The sequence below is a fragment of the Gymnoscopelus braueri genome, assembly GCF_963280865.1.
Source record: "Gymnoscopelus braueri genome assembly, chromosome: 22".
Lineage (NCBI taxonomy): Eukaryota > Metazoa > Chordata > Actinopteri > Myctophiformes > Myctophidae > Gymnoscopelus > Gymnoscopelus braueri.
The window spans coordinates 22365554-22383004 of record NC_137624.1 but is presented as its reverse complement, the minus strand read 5'-3'; the positions used below and the strand labels follow the sequence as shown (position 1 = coordinate 22383004).

Genomic DNA, 17451 nt, shown 5'->3' with positions numbered 1-17451 from the left:
CTTAAGTAGTCTAAAAGGATCAATACTGCAAAAAAAGTAAAAGTACTGAAAATTGGAAATACTCCAGTAAAGTAAAAATTCCTCAAACGTGTACTTAAGTAAATGTACTGAATTACTTTACACCACTGAGCAGCAGCAGCTCCGTGAACTACAACACCCACAATTCAATTCGGTCGCTAATAGCAACAGCTAGGATGTTGCGATATTGCTGGCAGCCAAAGATTGCTGTGGTTGGAATGGATAGGCTAGCCTGGCTATAAATCCGTTTCTCGTATTATACTGTAGGACAAAGTACATTCGCCCTTTATAGTGGCAGATTTAAATAAAATACACAATTTGCCTCTTGTTCTCGTCCATTTGGGCAGGCGTTTTCTGCTGCAAAAAAAAGCGAGCTTGCGCTAATACGTCTAGCTAGGTCGCTAAAAATGATAGTTTTATTGTAAATGGACCGTTATTATTATGTAGTCAGCAAAGCGGCAGTTTTCTTTACATGACCGAGTATGGAAAGATATGATCTCGTGTCTGCCGAGTTGCACCACGGATCCATCGCAGTGGAAGACAGTATATCTTCAGAGGATATAACCTGGATAACCTTACACTGAAATGTCATAGAGCTCGAGTAGCTAGCGCTGTGCTAGCTCCGTATGGTCAGAGGAGATGGAGACAGAGCAGCATCCATGAACAGCTGGATTGATGAAGAAGAAGCCTTTTTACTGGGATAATAATTATACGTTTAACACGTCACTGATCATTATTGTCCAGTGACTTTAACTATTGATCTCTGCCAAGCAAATGGGAAACATTGCGACCCAGAAATCTGGGGTTGCGTTTATACATCATCATCAACGTACATGATAGACACACTGCATGTTTGCAGCTAAACGGACTCAGCACCGTCGAATCTGTTGGGTTGCTTTTGTGCCCTGGATGGATTATTAACCATTAAGTGAAATATAACCTGGACTGGCAACAACAAGGAACATTTGATCAGTCAACGCCATCCTATATATCAGTTGACAAGATGAGGAAGTTCTTCGATTCTCATAATCGTCGGGAACTAGTGAACTCTGGGCCTGGTTCTGGAGGGGGTGGTGGTGGGAGCAGTGGCCATGGAGGTGGCAATTTCATTGGTCGCACATTTACAATCGGGCGACACCAAGTCACCGTTGAAGAGATCATTGCTGAAGGTGAGAAAGACGAGCTCCAGGATACAGCAGCAGGGGTGATGATGTCACTTGTGTGGTGCATTTGTGTTGTTTTGTAGGGCAGTGATTCTCAGCCTTTTTAGTTTCAAGGATCCCCAGTTTAATATGCCTTACCGCAGTGGTTCTCAAACTTTAAAATTTCAAGGACCCCCCCTTAACTCTGACAGTATATAAATGGAACCAAATGTATACTGTCAGAGAGAGTTACAGACTTGTAAGGGTCAATTTAAAACCCCCTCAAGGATTCCTGTGAGTCCCTGGACCCCACTTTGAGAACCACTGCCTTAGGGCCCCCATTTGATATGACTTTTAATCTCATCAAATTATTTGAATCTTAACAACATCATTTCATACGATTGGACCCCACACTGTAAAATACTCAGTGTTAAATGAACTCTTGATGTACAAAATTGAACCAAATGGACCCACAAGGGTCCCGTTTCAGTGTTTGAGGGCCTTATGAGTCCATCTGTTTCCGAACCATCAGTCAGACTCATTTAGCTGGGATCCCCCTGGCACCCCCCCAAGGATCCCTGAGGGTCCCTGGACCCCACGTTGAGAACCAGTGTTGTAGAGTAAGGGTTCTGCCTTTTCAGGCCGCGACCCCCCCAAAATAATCATATTTGAACTGGGGACCCCCCACCCGGACAAGCACTTAGAATTGTGGTTGGGGCTTGGAGTTGAGGCAATACATTTAGATTGACTCGGTTCCACAGATAAATATTGTGAAGATAGAAAATCTGCAAGCTTCGCCTCGCAGATCTGCTATTTTCACAATGTTTACCTCTTTCTTATATAATTTGACAATTTGGCCAATGTTTGACCAGTTTTTATAGTATAGTTTGTTGATTACATTTGATGCAGTAATGGTCTATTTTCTTTCTCTCTTTTTTTTTCTATCTCCAAGAAAATATGTGTGGAGTGGACCCCCCTGGGGGTCCCGGCCCACAGGTTGAGAACCAGTGTTGTAGAGTAATGTATGTGTCATGCATACACAAGGAAAGCAGATGAGTCATATTGACTTAACCAGTGTCCATTGACTAGAGGAATGTGATCCCATCTCCCTTTTCTCTGTACCCACATACCCTCTCTCCACCCATTTGCAAATGTTTGATGTAAATCGACATCTTTCTTTAGAGCTGGGAAATGGAGACCTATAGTCTCTCTCTGTCACTAGATACTAGCAGCCTTGTTGTTGGGACTGTTGTGTCAACTTCCCAGGTGTTATCTGTAAACAGTGGCAGGTGCGCAATCAGATTATATATTTTTTACAATACAACAGCATGAGACTCAGACTATACTGTAAGTGCTAACACATGTCGGCTGGTCAGAGCTATGACCTGCTACTACTACACACGTAAAACCATTAACGTCTATCGTGTGGAAACGTTAACACTGCATGAATGCTAATGTACAAATGTAGAATTTAATTTTGAAGTGCCTGCTCTGTCCTTTTTAACCACTTGAACCCTAGCGTCCCTATTTCGGGGCAAACATTTGCTGAAATAAATAGCAGATCTACAAGCTTACAATAGGTCACGTTGTGAATAATGCGTTGTGAGCTTGTAAATCGGCTATTTTTATCTAAGATATTTGGTGTAGAGCAAAACAGGAGGGGCCCTTCTGTAGAGCCCTGGGGGACTCCGGACAACTATATAGGGTTTATGTACTTTTGTCCTCCGGAGTCAAATTCAAACTCAGGACATCATGACTACAGTACCGTAGTTTGGTTGGGCCTGCATGAGGCCCCTACTATGCAAGGCAGTCTCACTGGCATACAATGCCACATTGTAGACATGTATGTACTGTAAGCCCACAGTGTTTACATAAATGTGATGTGATAATTGTGTCACAAATGAACTCTCTGAATTTAATTTGTGGCCTACACATGTACCAGATGGTTAGACCTAGGCTAAATGTAGACCGCAGCTTATGCCCTGGACAGATGATATGACTAATACATAATGTAAGACGGCTAGAGCATTTTGAAAATGGGTTGAGATGGTGCTGATGGTCCATATGGATGGCAGGTGGCAGGCAGCACACACTGCCATATTTCTTGAACTAATTGATGTAATATTATAGTTCAGTGTATATTTCGAGATCAAGATTCAAGAGCAATTTTATGTGAAAGTAAGACTATACATTTTTCACTTTCAACTTCTCTTCATATTCAGATACATAAATGTGTCTAAACCTGGCCATAATTATGTAATGTGCATCCACCCTATGTTGAATTATCTCTGTCATATAAAGTATAGCTGGCTAGGGCTGGTCGATATGAGAAAAATCTAATATAAAATATTATTTACAAATATATATATATATATATTTTTACAATATGTGACTATATTGTGGAGATGGCTATTTGTGCTTTCACAAAATATTCACAATGATATTTTTGATAAATAGTCATTAGTAATGCCTATAATAACTAAGTGGGTAAAGGAAATAATAGAACCGCTATAACAGTTGGGTAAGTTCAGAAAATGACTTCACTTTACTATGCAGACTTTAAAAGTATGAAAAGACAACCATGATATCCGAAAAGTCCTGTCCAGCCCTATAGCAGGCTATCATACTTTTATCCTAATGATTCTTCTCTCTTGATGTCTTTGATTAATCTAACATGTTCACTTACACCAATTTAATTTAGTTTTCTTTGTTGCACAGGGGGTTTTGCCATAGTGTTCCTGGTACGAACAAGTCAAGGGGTACGCTGTGCCCTCAAGAGGATGTATGTCAACGATGAGCATGACCTGCAGGTGTGCAAGCAAGAGATTCAGATAATGGTAAGTTGGTAGTTGAGAATATTGCAGTGCTCATTTCTTACATGATCTAGTTCTTACAACATTGCCTTAAGCCTAGTTCAGACCAAAGATTCGTGATAAGCCCGATTTATACTTTATACTTCGTGTGGCGCACTGAAAATAGCCGACCTACAAGCTCACAACGCGTCGTAGATACCGTCAAGTACCCAGCCACCACCATCGCGGACACTGGAGTTGCCTTTGCTCACTACTTCCAAACAGCAGTCCTTTTCTGAAGTGTCAAGTGTATTGTATATGCACTCCACGCCGGCTTATTCAGAGAACAGCGCACTCTGCCTTGTTCTATGCAGAACCGTCAAAGTTGAGGGTTTCTCCACTCGCATTCCAATCATCTGCTTTTTTGCTGTTCAGACTTGATAAAAACCAATCTGATTCCAATCTGGATTGCACAACATTTTTATTTGGGCTGCCAGTCTCAACATACTGTAGTCTTATATAGAATTAGAGTGCCACCAGAGTCAGTAACAGCATATTATGATCATCATCAACCATTGTATTAATTTTGTAGAGCTCATTAAATTGCAGAAAATGTGACGTAAAAGGACAATGCTATAAAAATATTATTTTATATTCTGACTTGAAGCACTTAGGTGAGGCTGGAAAGTGCTTGGAATACAAATTATTTGTATTCCAGGCATTTACAATATGTGAGGCCAGAAAAGACAGCTTTTGGATCAACGGGAAAGAGCACACAGGCAGAGCAGGATATAAAAACATCAGATGAGTTTGCACATGGAAATACATGTCTCTAGACTAAGATTATATTTTATGTATTTTATGATGGCCTACTGTACCTACCTACAGTCATATATTTTAAGAATATGATGCCATACTATACTTACAGTGTTATTGCAGAACGGCATAGTCATACATCATCTTTAAGGCTTTGCATGCTAGATTATATTTTATGTATTTTATGATGACATACTGTATCTACCAGTTCCTACAGTCATATATTTTATGTATATGATGTCATACTGTATCTACAGTGATATTGCAGAACGGCATAGTCATACAGCATCTTCAAGGCTTTGAACGTTATATTTTATGTATTTTATGATGGCATACTGTACCTACTTATTGCAGAATGACACATTTGGTGTAAATCAGTGGTTCTCAAACGTTTTCATGTCAAAGACCATGAATATGTATTTGACCGCAGACCCCCATCTGAAAATATTTTGTCCCAGCCAGAGACCCCCATACAAGATTAGTTTTGGGTATTTTTTAAATTAAATTCTTTCAAGATTATTTTGAAAATAGCAGATAGGGTTAAAGGGGTTAAACAGATTTTGATGCTATATTAACACATTTAGCTGGGGACCCCCCTGGTATTACGCTGAGAAAGGCTTGTAGTCGAAACCCGTTGCCTATTTAGTAATCTCTCAAGAACAGATTCTGCACTGCGTTGGAATCTGTCGGGGAGGTTCGTCATAACGTGTGCGCATTGGCTACAAGTGGGCGTGCCTTCAGATCAGGAAGCAGGCCGCGGCCTGCTTCCTGATCTGATTTACTCAATCAAATGTAGTGGATTCACATGTCCGTCGATCTTTCCCCCTCGAAACAAACCCAAACTAATTTAACAATAGCGTCCGCGGAGCAGACAAAACCACGGAAAGATATTCACATTTTAACTTACTCTTTCATCATAGAAACAAGTGGGCTTATAACCAAAACGATCCATGTTCTCTGGGAGAAGTGGTGTTAGTGTTCCGTGTAGAAATATTGTTAGTGGGAATGAAAACATAGTGGCACCCACTGGAAGTGAAAGCTGAAGGCAGACCTAAACCCCGGTTTCCTTGCGCACTGGTGTTACGTTTTCTTCCGCCCAGAGCCAACAGACATAGAACAAACAGCAGAGGTCGCTGTTTTTCATTTTCAGTTGGATCTGGGTTCCCAGATTGCCTATTTAGCAATAAAAATAAGTACCTGAATGAACAGAAGAACATGAGTGCTGACTATCATTCTTTACATCATAGACCCCCTGGAACCCCTCAAGGACCCCTGGGGGTCCCTGGACCACACTTTGAGAACCACATTTTCAAATCAGTTTTATGTTAGCCAATGTACTGATTTTACCAATAGATACAGCTGCTCCCAGTTGGGACATAATGAAGGAAACATACAGGTGCCATAAGTTTCCCCGGTAACAAAGGGCACCACACAGTGCTATCAATGTGATTGTTTTCTGGTTTTGACTAGGTCCTCTATTAGATATAGTTTAGTAGATTGTTCCCTGTATATTCTTGAGTCACACAGCATATACTACCATATTAGGTGGTTTGAATTGCCATATAAAATCCAATTTCTAGAGATGCATCAGTCTCAGCCTGACTGCTCTGGCTGGATAAATCAGATGTCAAACTTTTTTTTATGAGAGTTTATGACGGCACCACACCTGTCACTGAACAGTGATGCCGGCCATGACTGCAGCACAAAATATTGCTGCATATATGAATGATGTCTACTGTAGTTCAACAGGAGTTCTACAGCACAGATAGATTATTACTATGGCATAAAGGGTGAGAGAGGATACATCTCCATTCCTCATTTAGCCTTTGGCTTGCCGTTTTGTTTTGCTCTGTATTAAAATGCACACGTACTACGTATTACGCACCCAAACAATGTTTGGGTACGTTTTTTTTTTTGCTTAGTTGGTAGAGAGGCCAAATCATAATCAGAAGGTCACCGGTTCACCTGCCAGCCCCAGGATATGTGTCAAATTATCCCTGAGCAAGACACTTAATCCATAACTGCTCCACCAAGAACTCATCAATCATAACCATTTGTGCAGCCATCAGCTGGGTGAAGCAAAAAAAAAATGTGAGTTCCCCCCACGGGACTGATAAGGTTATCATATCAAATCAAACTTGCGGGGAATGTACAGCTTAAATCCTGGGCTGAGGATGTAGATATCGACAACATTAGTCTCTGTGCCATTCACGGAGACTGTGCATCAAAATCCTGGATTGGCTGACAGCCAAAATTCACAGAGGTATGAATTTACTGCAATGAACAGCAAATTGCTCACCAATGAAGTCATCAGATTAGGTGAGTTCTCAGCTGACTCAATAAGTACAATGCCAGCATTAAGCTTGCCAAGCACTGCGCCACTCTACATGGTGAAGCGTGATGTGCAAAGAAACTCTGTACTCTGTACCCTCAAAACATAAGATAAACCCAGCTGTCGCTAAGCACCGTAGGTTCCATTTTCTCCAATTCATGAACAGTTGACTCATGCTCGTATTGTATGGAATTCCTGGGCTAAGGCAAGCAAAGTGCCATTCTCATAAGTAAACGCAACAACAACTTTTTATGCTTAATGCCTTTATGCTCACAGCTGCACGAAAACTCCCCTTCATATATATTAATTATTATTATAAATGTATGCGGCTACAATATCGTTGCTGTCGTGCAGAAAACTTGTATCCTTTTGTCTCACACGTTTTGTACATCCATTTAGCGGAAAGATGCAGCAGTAGAAATGGTTGTGCTGCTGGTGTGAATTTGTGAAGTTTGAGCTCAGAGATGCAGACTTTACATACTTTAGAGTTGGGAAAATGTGCACAATATGTGTCAATGAAACATTCATATGTATACTGTAGGTTTGTATGAAGGCTATATTATTGTGATACAATAGCACACAATACAGCTATAATATCAAATGTTTATATTTATTTTTGTTTTACAGAAAGACCTAGTAGGTCACAAGAATATTGTCGGATATCTGGACTCCAGTATCACAGCTGCGGGTGCAAGGGAAGTATGGGAAGTTCTCATTCTTATGGACTATTGCAAGGGTGAGTTTATGATTGTTTGTAATGAATTGTGTAATGGTTGTTAGTCATTTCAGTTTACAAATTAATTATTTTGACCACTGCTGTATTCATCTTTTTAGGAACAAACCTACTCAGTGAGAGTGGATATGTCCAAATATGAGACAGATAGTTTGAAGCCTATTATGTGTTGTTAGTGATGTACACAAAACTGATATACAGTACAGTAGTAGTCTCTTGAGTCTGGTCTCATGACCATGGTCTCAGTCTCATCTCAGTCTCAACTGCAATAGACCATATTCACACGGCGGCCATATTGGAATTTAACATTGAAAGTGCCGCCACCCGGGGTGGCTACTTTCATTGACTTCATAGAAACATGGCCGCCGTGTGAATATGGTCTATTCTACTCGGCCTTGATTTGGTCACAATCCTTTGGGATTTTCTTTGTTGCAAGTAATCTATTGCAGCATCAGGAAATGTCTTTGTCAATTGTCAAGAGTTGGAAACGCCGTATATGTCATAAGGCCTCACATTTAGCCAGGAATAATATTATTACTCCTATTTTAACACCATTGGCTTGACAGAAGTGAGTGACATCTCCTAGTCGGAGCAAATATGTTTGCATTCTTCTCATTGGTGACCAGCAGAAAGAAGGCATACTCACTATGCATGTTTGAACTCTCTTGTTGAGAAGAAATGTGTCAGTTACGTCTACAATCTGCGAGAACGACCGCCAAGAATGTACAGCAGAACTAAACGTTTTCCAACTTGGCATGCAACTTCGTCTCATTTGACAATAAGCCTAATAATGACCCTGCTGCGGCAGGGTATCGTATTCAGTCTGTCTGCATAACTTGAGAACAGATGGCCGAGCTCTGGATTGGAAAGGTCACAATCAAGGTCTAAAAATTGAGAACAGATCGGGAATTTGGTTGGAATGATTGGTAGGCTGGCCTGAATAGATGATGAATTCTTGGGTCAAAATGGTCATGGTCAAAATTGCATAACTGTCATATCTTGGGAATGGAGGACATAAAACGAGAGATCATGGTACTATGGTCTGCACCTCCAGGTGATTGGACCTTCAAATGCTTTAAGAATAACTGGTACTCTTTTGTAATGCAATGATCATGTTTGTTGCTTAGCCAGGCTGGGTATAGTTTAGAATAACTATCCCTTATAAATACTTAATTGATCATTCACAAACTATTAGTTAATGACTTGTTAAATGTGTGCTAATAGATAGTATAGTAAATGATTTAAAAGTGTGCTTTATAAATATTTAATGGATTAACAAGCTATCAACAACTTTCACTACAAGTAAACTCCCTGTGCCAACTTGTCCTACCATTCTAACATCATCAGTTATGGATGAGGCAACAGCAGAGCCCCGTGCTGTAGTCAACTACCTAGTACTGTGTACTACAACCACCCAGCACCCTCCCTGACCTACAGCCGGCCTCATCTGGTCTTCTATCAGGGGGGCTGAGGGGACCTATCTAAATGCAAATTAATACATGTTTATGTGAGCCACAAATCATTGTCCACTAGGCTTTTTGGGGTTTTTAGTGTTTAGCAGACAAAGTACTTTTAATTTGAGGCAGTGGGAGTTACTCAGAAAAGTTGAGTTGATTTAAACTGGAAGGCTCAGAGGAGCTTACACGAAAACAACATAGCACTGGCACTAAGATGCTGGCACACAGAGTGGCCTGCAAGCACTAGACCCTTTTGAAAACAATTTTAAGAAGATGGTGTCCCCTAGTGGAGATCTGGCCTTTTTTCTTTCCATCAATATAAGTTGCGTATTGTCCAGCCCAACGTATAAGTGAATTCAATAATCCGGAGCAGCCACCCGGTTATTATCGAATTATTGGCTTAAGAATGCCACAAAAACAAATGAATCGCCATGAATTTAAGGCTTCATGGCGTGTGTAATTGATAGAAAATAAGTATTCGTTTCGGTGAACTACTCCTTTAATATTTAATTTCTGAACATCACCCTCCCTACGCTGCTCTCAGATCTACTGTAGCTCAAGCAACACCTCTGTTAACTCTTTGACTGCCCCGGACGGGAATTCCCGTCCGATGGCTCTATGGCTATCATGGCCAATGACGGAAAGACGAATATATATATATATATATTTTTTTTGAATTGTTCTGATTTTTTTGGTATTTTTTTGGGGGGGTTTATCTCAAAGGAACTAGGAGATAACGCTATCCAAAAAATTGCTGCTCCATTCACTTCAATGTTAAAAAACAAACAGAGGAAAATGCACCTTTTTCCTGGCAATGGGACAACACATTCTGAAATAAGTCTGGCAGTGAAAGAGTTAATACCCACCGATACCCAAGCTTCCCACTATGGATGATTATCCAAGATGACCTGTAGCAGCTGAGTTCTGACTTGTAGCAGCTAAGCTTGTCTGTCTTACTGTAGGTTGCTGTGGAGAGAGCATGTGAAGGGTGGGGGGCAGGCTTGTTTAGATACACAATGGTGTTATTCCCTTTGTGTATCGTCATAGGCCAAGTATCCATGATGGTGAATTAAAGCTACAATCACATAATAGTTACTTCTGCTATTGTTCTTTGTGATGCAATATATTGAATGTGATGTATTGAATTGAATGAAAATGTGTTTACAGGTGGCCAAGTGGTCAATTTGATGAACCAAAGGCTGCAGACTGGCTTCACTGAGGTAGAGGCTTTACAGATCTTCTGTGATACATGTGACGCTGTGTCTCGCCTGCACCAGGGCAAGACACCCATCGTTCACAGAGACCTCAAGGTGAAACGATCACCACCTTTCAGCCTCTTGTGTTCTCTCTATAAGACATCTCTTATAACTCAGTCCTTATTCTGATGCTTGCTGTTTATCAAAAGACCGTAGTCTACTCATAATGTAGTCATAAAAAACATGACTTTGATTATAATTTTCTCTGAGGAATAGTTTAATCTTTAACCCATTCAATCAGGGAAAGCATCTGTGTCATTTTAGAGTTTGCTATATATTTCTCTACTCTAAATGAGTCACTTAAATCTTACAGTACAGTACTTTGTTGACCGGGGTCTGTACTCGGCCCTCTTCTTTTTTCCCTCTACACAAAATCTTTGCCCAAAATAGCTGATCTACAAGGTCAGGTTGTGAATTTGTAGATCTGCAATTTTTTTACCAAATGTTCACCTGTGTTGCCATGCCATGCCATGTTTCACCTATTATGACATGCACAGAATGCGAGGGCTTTCGTGGTTAAGTGAAACTGATTGTGTGTCTCTGGCTTCATTTGTGTGTGATTTTGTCCCTGCAGGTGGAGAACATCCTCTTGCATGACAAGGGTCACTACGTGTTGTGTGACTTTGGAAGTGCCACCAACAAGTTCCAGAGCCCACAGACAGAGGGTGTAGCTACAGTGGAAGAAGAAATCAAAAAGTGTGTATTTTTTTGTTTTATTGATATGTTTTCTCTTGTCCTATTCTTTTACATATATCTAGATTAGCAGCAGTGTTATTGTGCGGATATTTGTAAGCCTCAGCTACTTCTAACTCCATACTACATAATTAATGTCTGGTATTTTCATTGTTGTTTATTGTACTTTTTAGTTTTCATGTAAGCTGTCTTCATAGCACTTTTTAGCTGTTTTAAAAAAGTGCTCTGAGATGTTTTAAAGTGTGTGGTTTTTTTTCTTTTCTTTTTTTACAAATAATAGCCAAAATGTTTACCATAATGGGCACTTCATTTTTTTAAACAAATCAAAGACAAGTAATATCTCCATTACAACACACTGAACACAGTGCATGCAGTGCCATGAAATCTTGTTTGAAATAAATGCTGTACACAGAAATTCCCTTTCCCCACCCGCACTCTTTCCCCCCCCCTTCTTCTACCTTCTCTCAGATACACCACTCTGTCATATCGTGCTCCAGAGATGGTGAACCTTTATAACAACAAGATTATCACTACTAAAGCAGACGTCTGGGTGAGTGAAGTTGATTGCCCCTTTTCCTGAGTTACTCAGAGATCCATAGATTACATCTACAACTGATCCAGAATGGCACAGCATCCCTGGTCTTCAGCCGCCCTAAGTTTTCATATTCTCCCTCCTTCCATGTTCAAAACAGTCCATGTCCTTGACTACAAGGCAGTCAAGGACATGGACACAAAGACACTATGATCCACCCCTACCCCTTCCCGCACACTTACTGTAGATCAGCTAACACAGGACATCTGTCCCTCCCTTTCCTAAAACACCTTGGACATCACTCCAAGCATTCTAGATTCTTCTCCCTCCCGACTCCCAAGCTGAATTACTTGACCATGTACCCCGTCTCTAGCAAGAATAACAGCAATAATACATGATAGGCCAGATATAATGTGGCTTGATTAACGCGTGTGTGTGTGTGTGTGTGTCCTCAGGCTTTGGGCTGTTTGCTCTACAAGATCTGCTTCTTCACTCTGCCATTCGGCGAGAGCCAGGTTGCCATCTGTGACGGCAGTTTTACAATTCCAGACAACTCTCGCTATTCCTACGATCTGCACTGCCTCATTAGTTAGTCAACTCTTCAGCATTAATTAGTCTTGTTATTAGGGCTGCATGATTTCAGCTCAAAGTCAACCACCCTTATTTTGCTAAATATTGTAATTATTATTTAGGTACACAGCTAAATCTTCACTGTTAACTCTCTCAGTGCCACGCCCCGAGATATCCCGAGTTTTTCCCGAGTACCCTCAGTGCCAGCACGAGAAATCCCGAGTTTTTACTTTTGACTGTGGTCGCGCTATTCTGTTTATTTTTCATGATCACTTTCGCTTCCTGACTCCTTCAGACTCATTGGGTTCCGGTTTCATGACGCAGATTCCGTTTCCGGTTCTAATTTTTTTCCCGCGGTAAATTTTGGCCAGAATAGGGAAAGTCACGGTTTTTCACACGGTATAAAAAACAAACGGAGAGGTCCACGTCTACTCTCTTTGGTCTGGGTGACGATCAGTCATCGTAGTCGTGTATCACATCGTAATTTAGCCCGATCAACGATTGTCAAAAATGTCAACATCCGGTTATGACCGGATGTGACGTGAGCCTGTTTGGGAGGGGGCGAGTGAGCCAGCGAGATCATCAATGTGTCGATTTGTTGCTCTCTACTGGTATACTGTACTCTACTGTATTATGGGTTTAAAAACCCAATCAGATCATTTATTTGAATGAAAAATTACAAAATTAAAAAATTAAAAAAAACGCAAATTGCTGGCACTGGGGGAGTACTTTATGAAAATACTCTTGGCACTGAGATAGTTAATTTAGCACCCTTTTGTGTATATGTTTTACTGAGAATTAAATTCTATTTTCGGTGAAGAGATTTGGTGTGTAGAGAGAAAGAGGTTTCCAAGTATAGACCCCTTGGGGACCCCGGTCAACAAAGTATACAATATACATTATACAGTAAGGTTTAAGAGATTAAATCAACACTGAGGATTTTGATCCGTACTACTGTGATTAAATCTAAATGATATGGTTTTGATGTCTTGCCTTGATCAACAACCTCACTGTTAATTAAATGTAATTTAACTTAGGTTAATTTAAAGTTAATTTAATTATCATTTCAGTAAGGTCCAACTCTTTAGTCTTACGGCTTTTTTTCTGCGTGGTGTTTGTCAGGGTACATGTTGGAACCAGACCCAGATAAAAGACCAGATATCTACCAGGTGTCCCACTTTGCTTTTAAACTGGCTCAGCGGACATGCCCTGTTCAAAATGTGAAGGTCAGTCTCTCTTATGCCTTGAGTCAGCAGAGGTAAATATTCGGGCCTTTATTGGGGATTGTTCTGCCTTGTCTTTTCAGTGTAGCATGGTTTTTGTATCTGTGCCCATCTTAGTATAAAAGCATGTGTGTGTGTGTGTGTGTGTGTGTGGGGAGAGGGGGGGGGCAGATGTACATCAGTTACATAAAATACCTTGTTAGCATTATGTTGCCATTCATTGCTAAAAGTAAATGGAAATTGACAGATGCAAGCAAGGATGTTTCCACTGCTTTAATATCATAATGTCATGGCTCATGGTCGATGGCTCTGGGCATTACAGAGCTATGGGCCAAGGCTTCTATCACGGAGTATAAATTAGCCTCTGCTCACTTATACAACAGTTAGTTCAGGTGTAGCAATTTGATTGGACAAGAGGTATTCCATGAGTGCGGGATACAGTACAACAGTATTGAAACTTTTTACCTAAATGTATTGCACCCTACTTTTTTCTTTCACTTTTTTAAAGAATTCTCCAATTCCTGCTAAACTTCCTGAGCCAATCAAAGCCAGCGAGGCAGCAGCAGCAAAGAAAAGCCAGATGCAAGCCCATGCAAAGGCCAGGTACGTATTTGAGTTCAAAGAGGTGCTGCGGTGAATCTATGCGTGGCTACTTAATCTCCTCAGTATTATCAGTTTACCTACAGGAAAAACATCAAGAATAGATGCAACTAACACGCTCGGGTGGCGCGGTGGTAAAGTCCCTGCCCACCACCACGGAGGTTTGAATCCACCGTGGTGCATCTGGCTTTGTCGGGTGTCTGTGCGAACACAGTTGGCCCGTGTTCGGGGAAAGGAAGCCGGTCGGGGAGGGTGATGAATGTCACTGCATGTATTCCTACGGGCTGGGGCGGCACCTGTCAGCAGGGAGTGTTGGGCGGGAGGAGTAGGACGAAAGCTCTACGTCCTCCCGGTGGGGGCTCCTCACTGGCAGGTGAGTCAATAGGATACAGCAGCAGTGACAACACAGAAATGTGTGTAGGGAGGAATTAATTGGCATAAATTGGGAAGAAAAAGGGGGTAAAAAATAATTGGCCACTCTAAATTGAAATAAAAAAGAATAGATGCAACTAAATGGAAATGCGTTTATATTATATATTATAACATTTCAGAATGAACAGCCTAGCATGACATTTTGCCTGGAATAGAAATGTTTGTATTCAAGTTGAAGTATTCAAAATGTAAGTGGATCAAAGTGGCTAATTGTCTGGATCAGCCGAGCAAAGATGGCATCTGTCCCCTCCCACTGTCTACCTTTTCAGTGGAATTGAGTTGCTAGGGAACATCTTGGGCCAAGTTTATTTCCTGATATGTATTGAAGGTTATGGGCACCTAAGCTAGACATTCTGCGTCACATACACACTGCTGTTTCACTGTGTTTTTTTGTTTAATCTAATTGATTAAGGTAATTACATAGATTAGCCAGATATAGGCCTGATATATTTCCATATACTGACATTTATTTTGCCAATTAGACTATATGTATATATTCATACACGTAGGACAGAGAACCATATCAGAACTATATCTTGCAGACATTAGCCAATACAGCCTAATTATATAGAGCTTCTTTGAGACCGACTAGTTGACTAACCGCTCCCGTGACTAGTCGACTTTTACAATTTTATTTTGCACATCCCTGCTTGGGTTCACACGCTTCGGAAGACCATATTCTGCTTCCCCACATAATTTTCCTTACTTTTCCTGATACTGTAGTCAAGATTCTTTCATTGGAGAAATAATTGCTACGACTGACAGGCGTGCTGTAATATCCTTTTTCTTTGTCCTCAGGCTGACAGACCCCGTCCCCACCACTGAGACTTCAATCACCCCTCGACAGAGGCCAAAGGCAGCCCATAACACCACCGCCACTGGCATACTACCCATCCAGCCTGCTGCCCTCACACCTCGTAAACGAGCAAACCTCCCTGCTGGAGCAGCTCAACCTGTAGGTACGTATCCAATGTCAAAGAATGTATACAGAATACAGTATGTATCCTGATCTTTATTCAGGGTTTTCCTCATTATTTCAATGAAATAAGCAGTGCTCTGCTATGGGAAATGTAGATTCCTGAATTGTAGCTGCCAGAATGGCAATGGTCTGTGTGTGAACTGTGGCCTGACAGAATATGATATCAAGTGTAAGTATTAAAAAATTAATTATAAAAAAAAAGAAAAGTGAGAGAGTAAATCGCAGTGGCTTATTGTTGGTATCAGCTGAGCAACAAGGGTGTCTAGGTGGAAGATGCTAGGTGGAAATAGTGATTCCCCTGCCTTAAAGCTATTAGGCGGCGGCCATAGCTGAGTGGTTAGTGAGCCCGCCTAGGGAACCAGCTGGACCTGGTTGCCCCAGGTTCGATTCCAGGCTATCCCAGCATATGTGCCGATGATATGAAATTTGTCCCTGAGCAAGACTCTTAACCCCAATTGCTCACAGGTTCTCATTGGAAACAAGACCGCAAGGACTTTCATGAACGACCTGTTAAAAGGAATTATCCTTATCCTTATCCTTAGGCTATAACATTGTAACTTTATGATTGTCTCTTAGTGATGCTCCTACTTTTCGACATGTCCAAGGATTTGTCTCAATATAGCCTGTACTGTGCTAGCATTGTTGATGTGATGACTGTCCTTTATTACATCCCTCCCCCCATTGTCTCATGCCTTTTCACACTCGTGCACAACCCCAAAACATTGTCATTACATGCCCTAGACAGAGAGAAAGATGGAGAGATGTAGACGATGAAATGTGTATGAGAGAGAGACGGAAGAAGGCAGTATTTGATGTACAGCTGTTAAACACAGGCCGCAAGATTTTCATGGCTGTAGGTTAAAATTGAACTGCATACATCGCTATTGTAATTTTTAGGGCATGCCTCTTGGCAGAGATTTGTGCTCTGCTGAGTGCAGCTTCCTTGTAATGATACTCTTGATTTTGCATCCCCTCTTGTTTTGCATTATTTTGTATCCCCTCCATAGGAGTTAGCTTGGACCTGTTTCAGCCAGCTGCAGCTCTCCAAACACAGGCCACAGCTTTGCCTCAAGCCAAAGTCATTCAGTCACAAACCCCTCCCAGTCAAGTTGTGGTACAACAGAAGCAGGTATAGTGTATGCCCACATAATCTACATAAGAGCAAAATTGCTTAGAATTTCCTGTAAAAATTCTGAGCACTTCACAGGCAGAAAAAAGGAAATGTCACAGTACATCAGTTTGCATGTGAATGTAATTGTATGTGTAAAATAAATAGGCTTGGCATCATGCCATGATAATTGGGGGCATTTCTCGATGTTATTAATGTAAATGTAGTAGACCATAAAAAATAAAACTCTGTTTGCTGAGTGCTTTTATCTGCAAGAACTAGAACTAGATAAAGGGTTTTAGATAAAAGTTTTGAAGCTTGTGATAGATATGCCATGGTTTAGTGACAGCAGATTCTGTTCTGTCCATCCCGGTTTGATAGGCAGGGCAGCCAATAGCAGCAACAGGAGCAGAGAACACAACCCCTGGAGGAGGAGTGTCATCTGTGGCCAAGTCTGACGCCCCGCCACAAGCACAGACCACTGCTCAGCAGGTGGTTACCTCTCCCTCTGTGGCCAGCCCTGTGCCCCAGACTCCATCAAGCCCAGCACCACCCCAACGCCCAGCTCGTCGTAAGCAGGCTGGCAACGCTCAGCAGCCAACTGCTCAGCCTTCTCCCATCAAACATGCCTCTGGTCAGACCTCTGCAGTCCAGCAGCAACCTGCTCCCCAGCAGCAGGTTGACCAGCCATCACATGCCCGAGTCCAGTCCAGCTCCACCGAGATAAGCCAAAAAACAGCTCAGATGGAGAAGACGGTAACTGACCTG

At 41.4% G+C, this 17451-nt stretch overlaps 1 protein-coding gene across 3 annotated transcripts in view; it reads left to right on the top strand.

Moving 5' to 3' along the window:
• The first annotated feature begins 197 nt into the window (after positions 1 to 197).
• The window catches only part of LOC308077920 (AP2-associated protein kinase 1-like), a 37044-nt gene continuing 19790 nt past the window's right edge, over positions 198 to 17451 (top strand). For 2 of the 3 annotated variants that reach the window (XM_080418919.1, XM_080418918.1), the window contains exons 1-12: positions 198 to 1187; positions 3879 to 3997; positions 7728 to 7836; positions 10458 to 10600; positions 11121 to 11242; positions 11708 to 11789; positions 12227 to 12359; positions 13464 to 13567; positions 14073 to 14167; positions 15395 to 15555; positions 16583 to 16704; positions 17065 to 17439. In XM_080418919.1, the coding sequence (XP_080275045.1) occupies positions 1022 to 1187; positions 3879 to 3997; positions 7728 to 7836; positions 10458 to 10600; positions 11121 to 11242; positions 11708 to 11789; positions 12227 to 12359; positions 13464 to 13567; positions 14073 to 14167; positions 15395 to 15555; positions 16583 to 16704; positions 17065 to 17439 (1731 nt within the window). In that variant the 5' untranslated portion in view covers positions 198 to 1021. Of the gene's footprint in view, positions 1188 to 3878; positions 3998 to 7727; positions 7837 to 10457; positions 10601 to 11120; positions 11243 to 11651; positions 11790 to 12226; positions 12360 to 13463; positions 13568 to 14072; positions 14168 to 15394; positions 15556 to 16582; positions 16705 to 17064; positions 17440 to 17451 lie in introns of those variants that run through there. The other variant, XM_080418920.1, reaches the window with a different exon arrangement.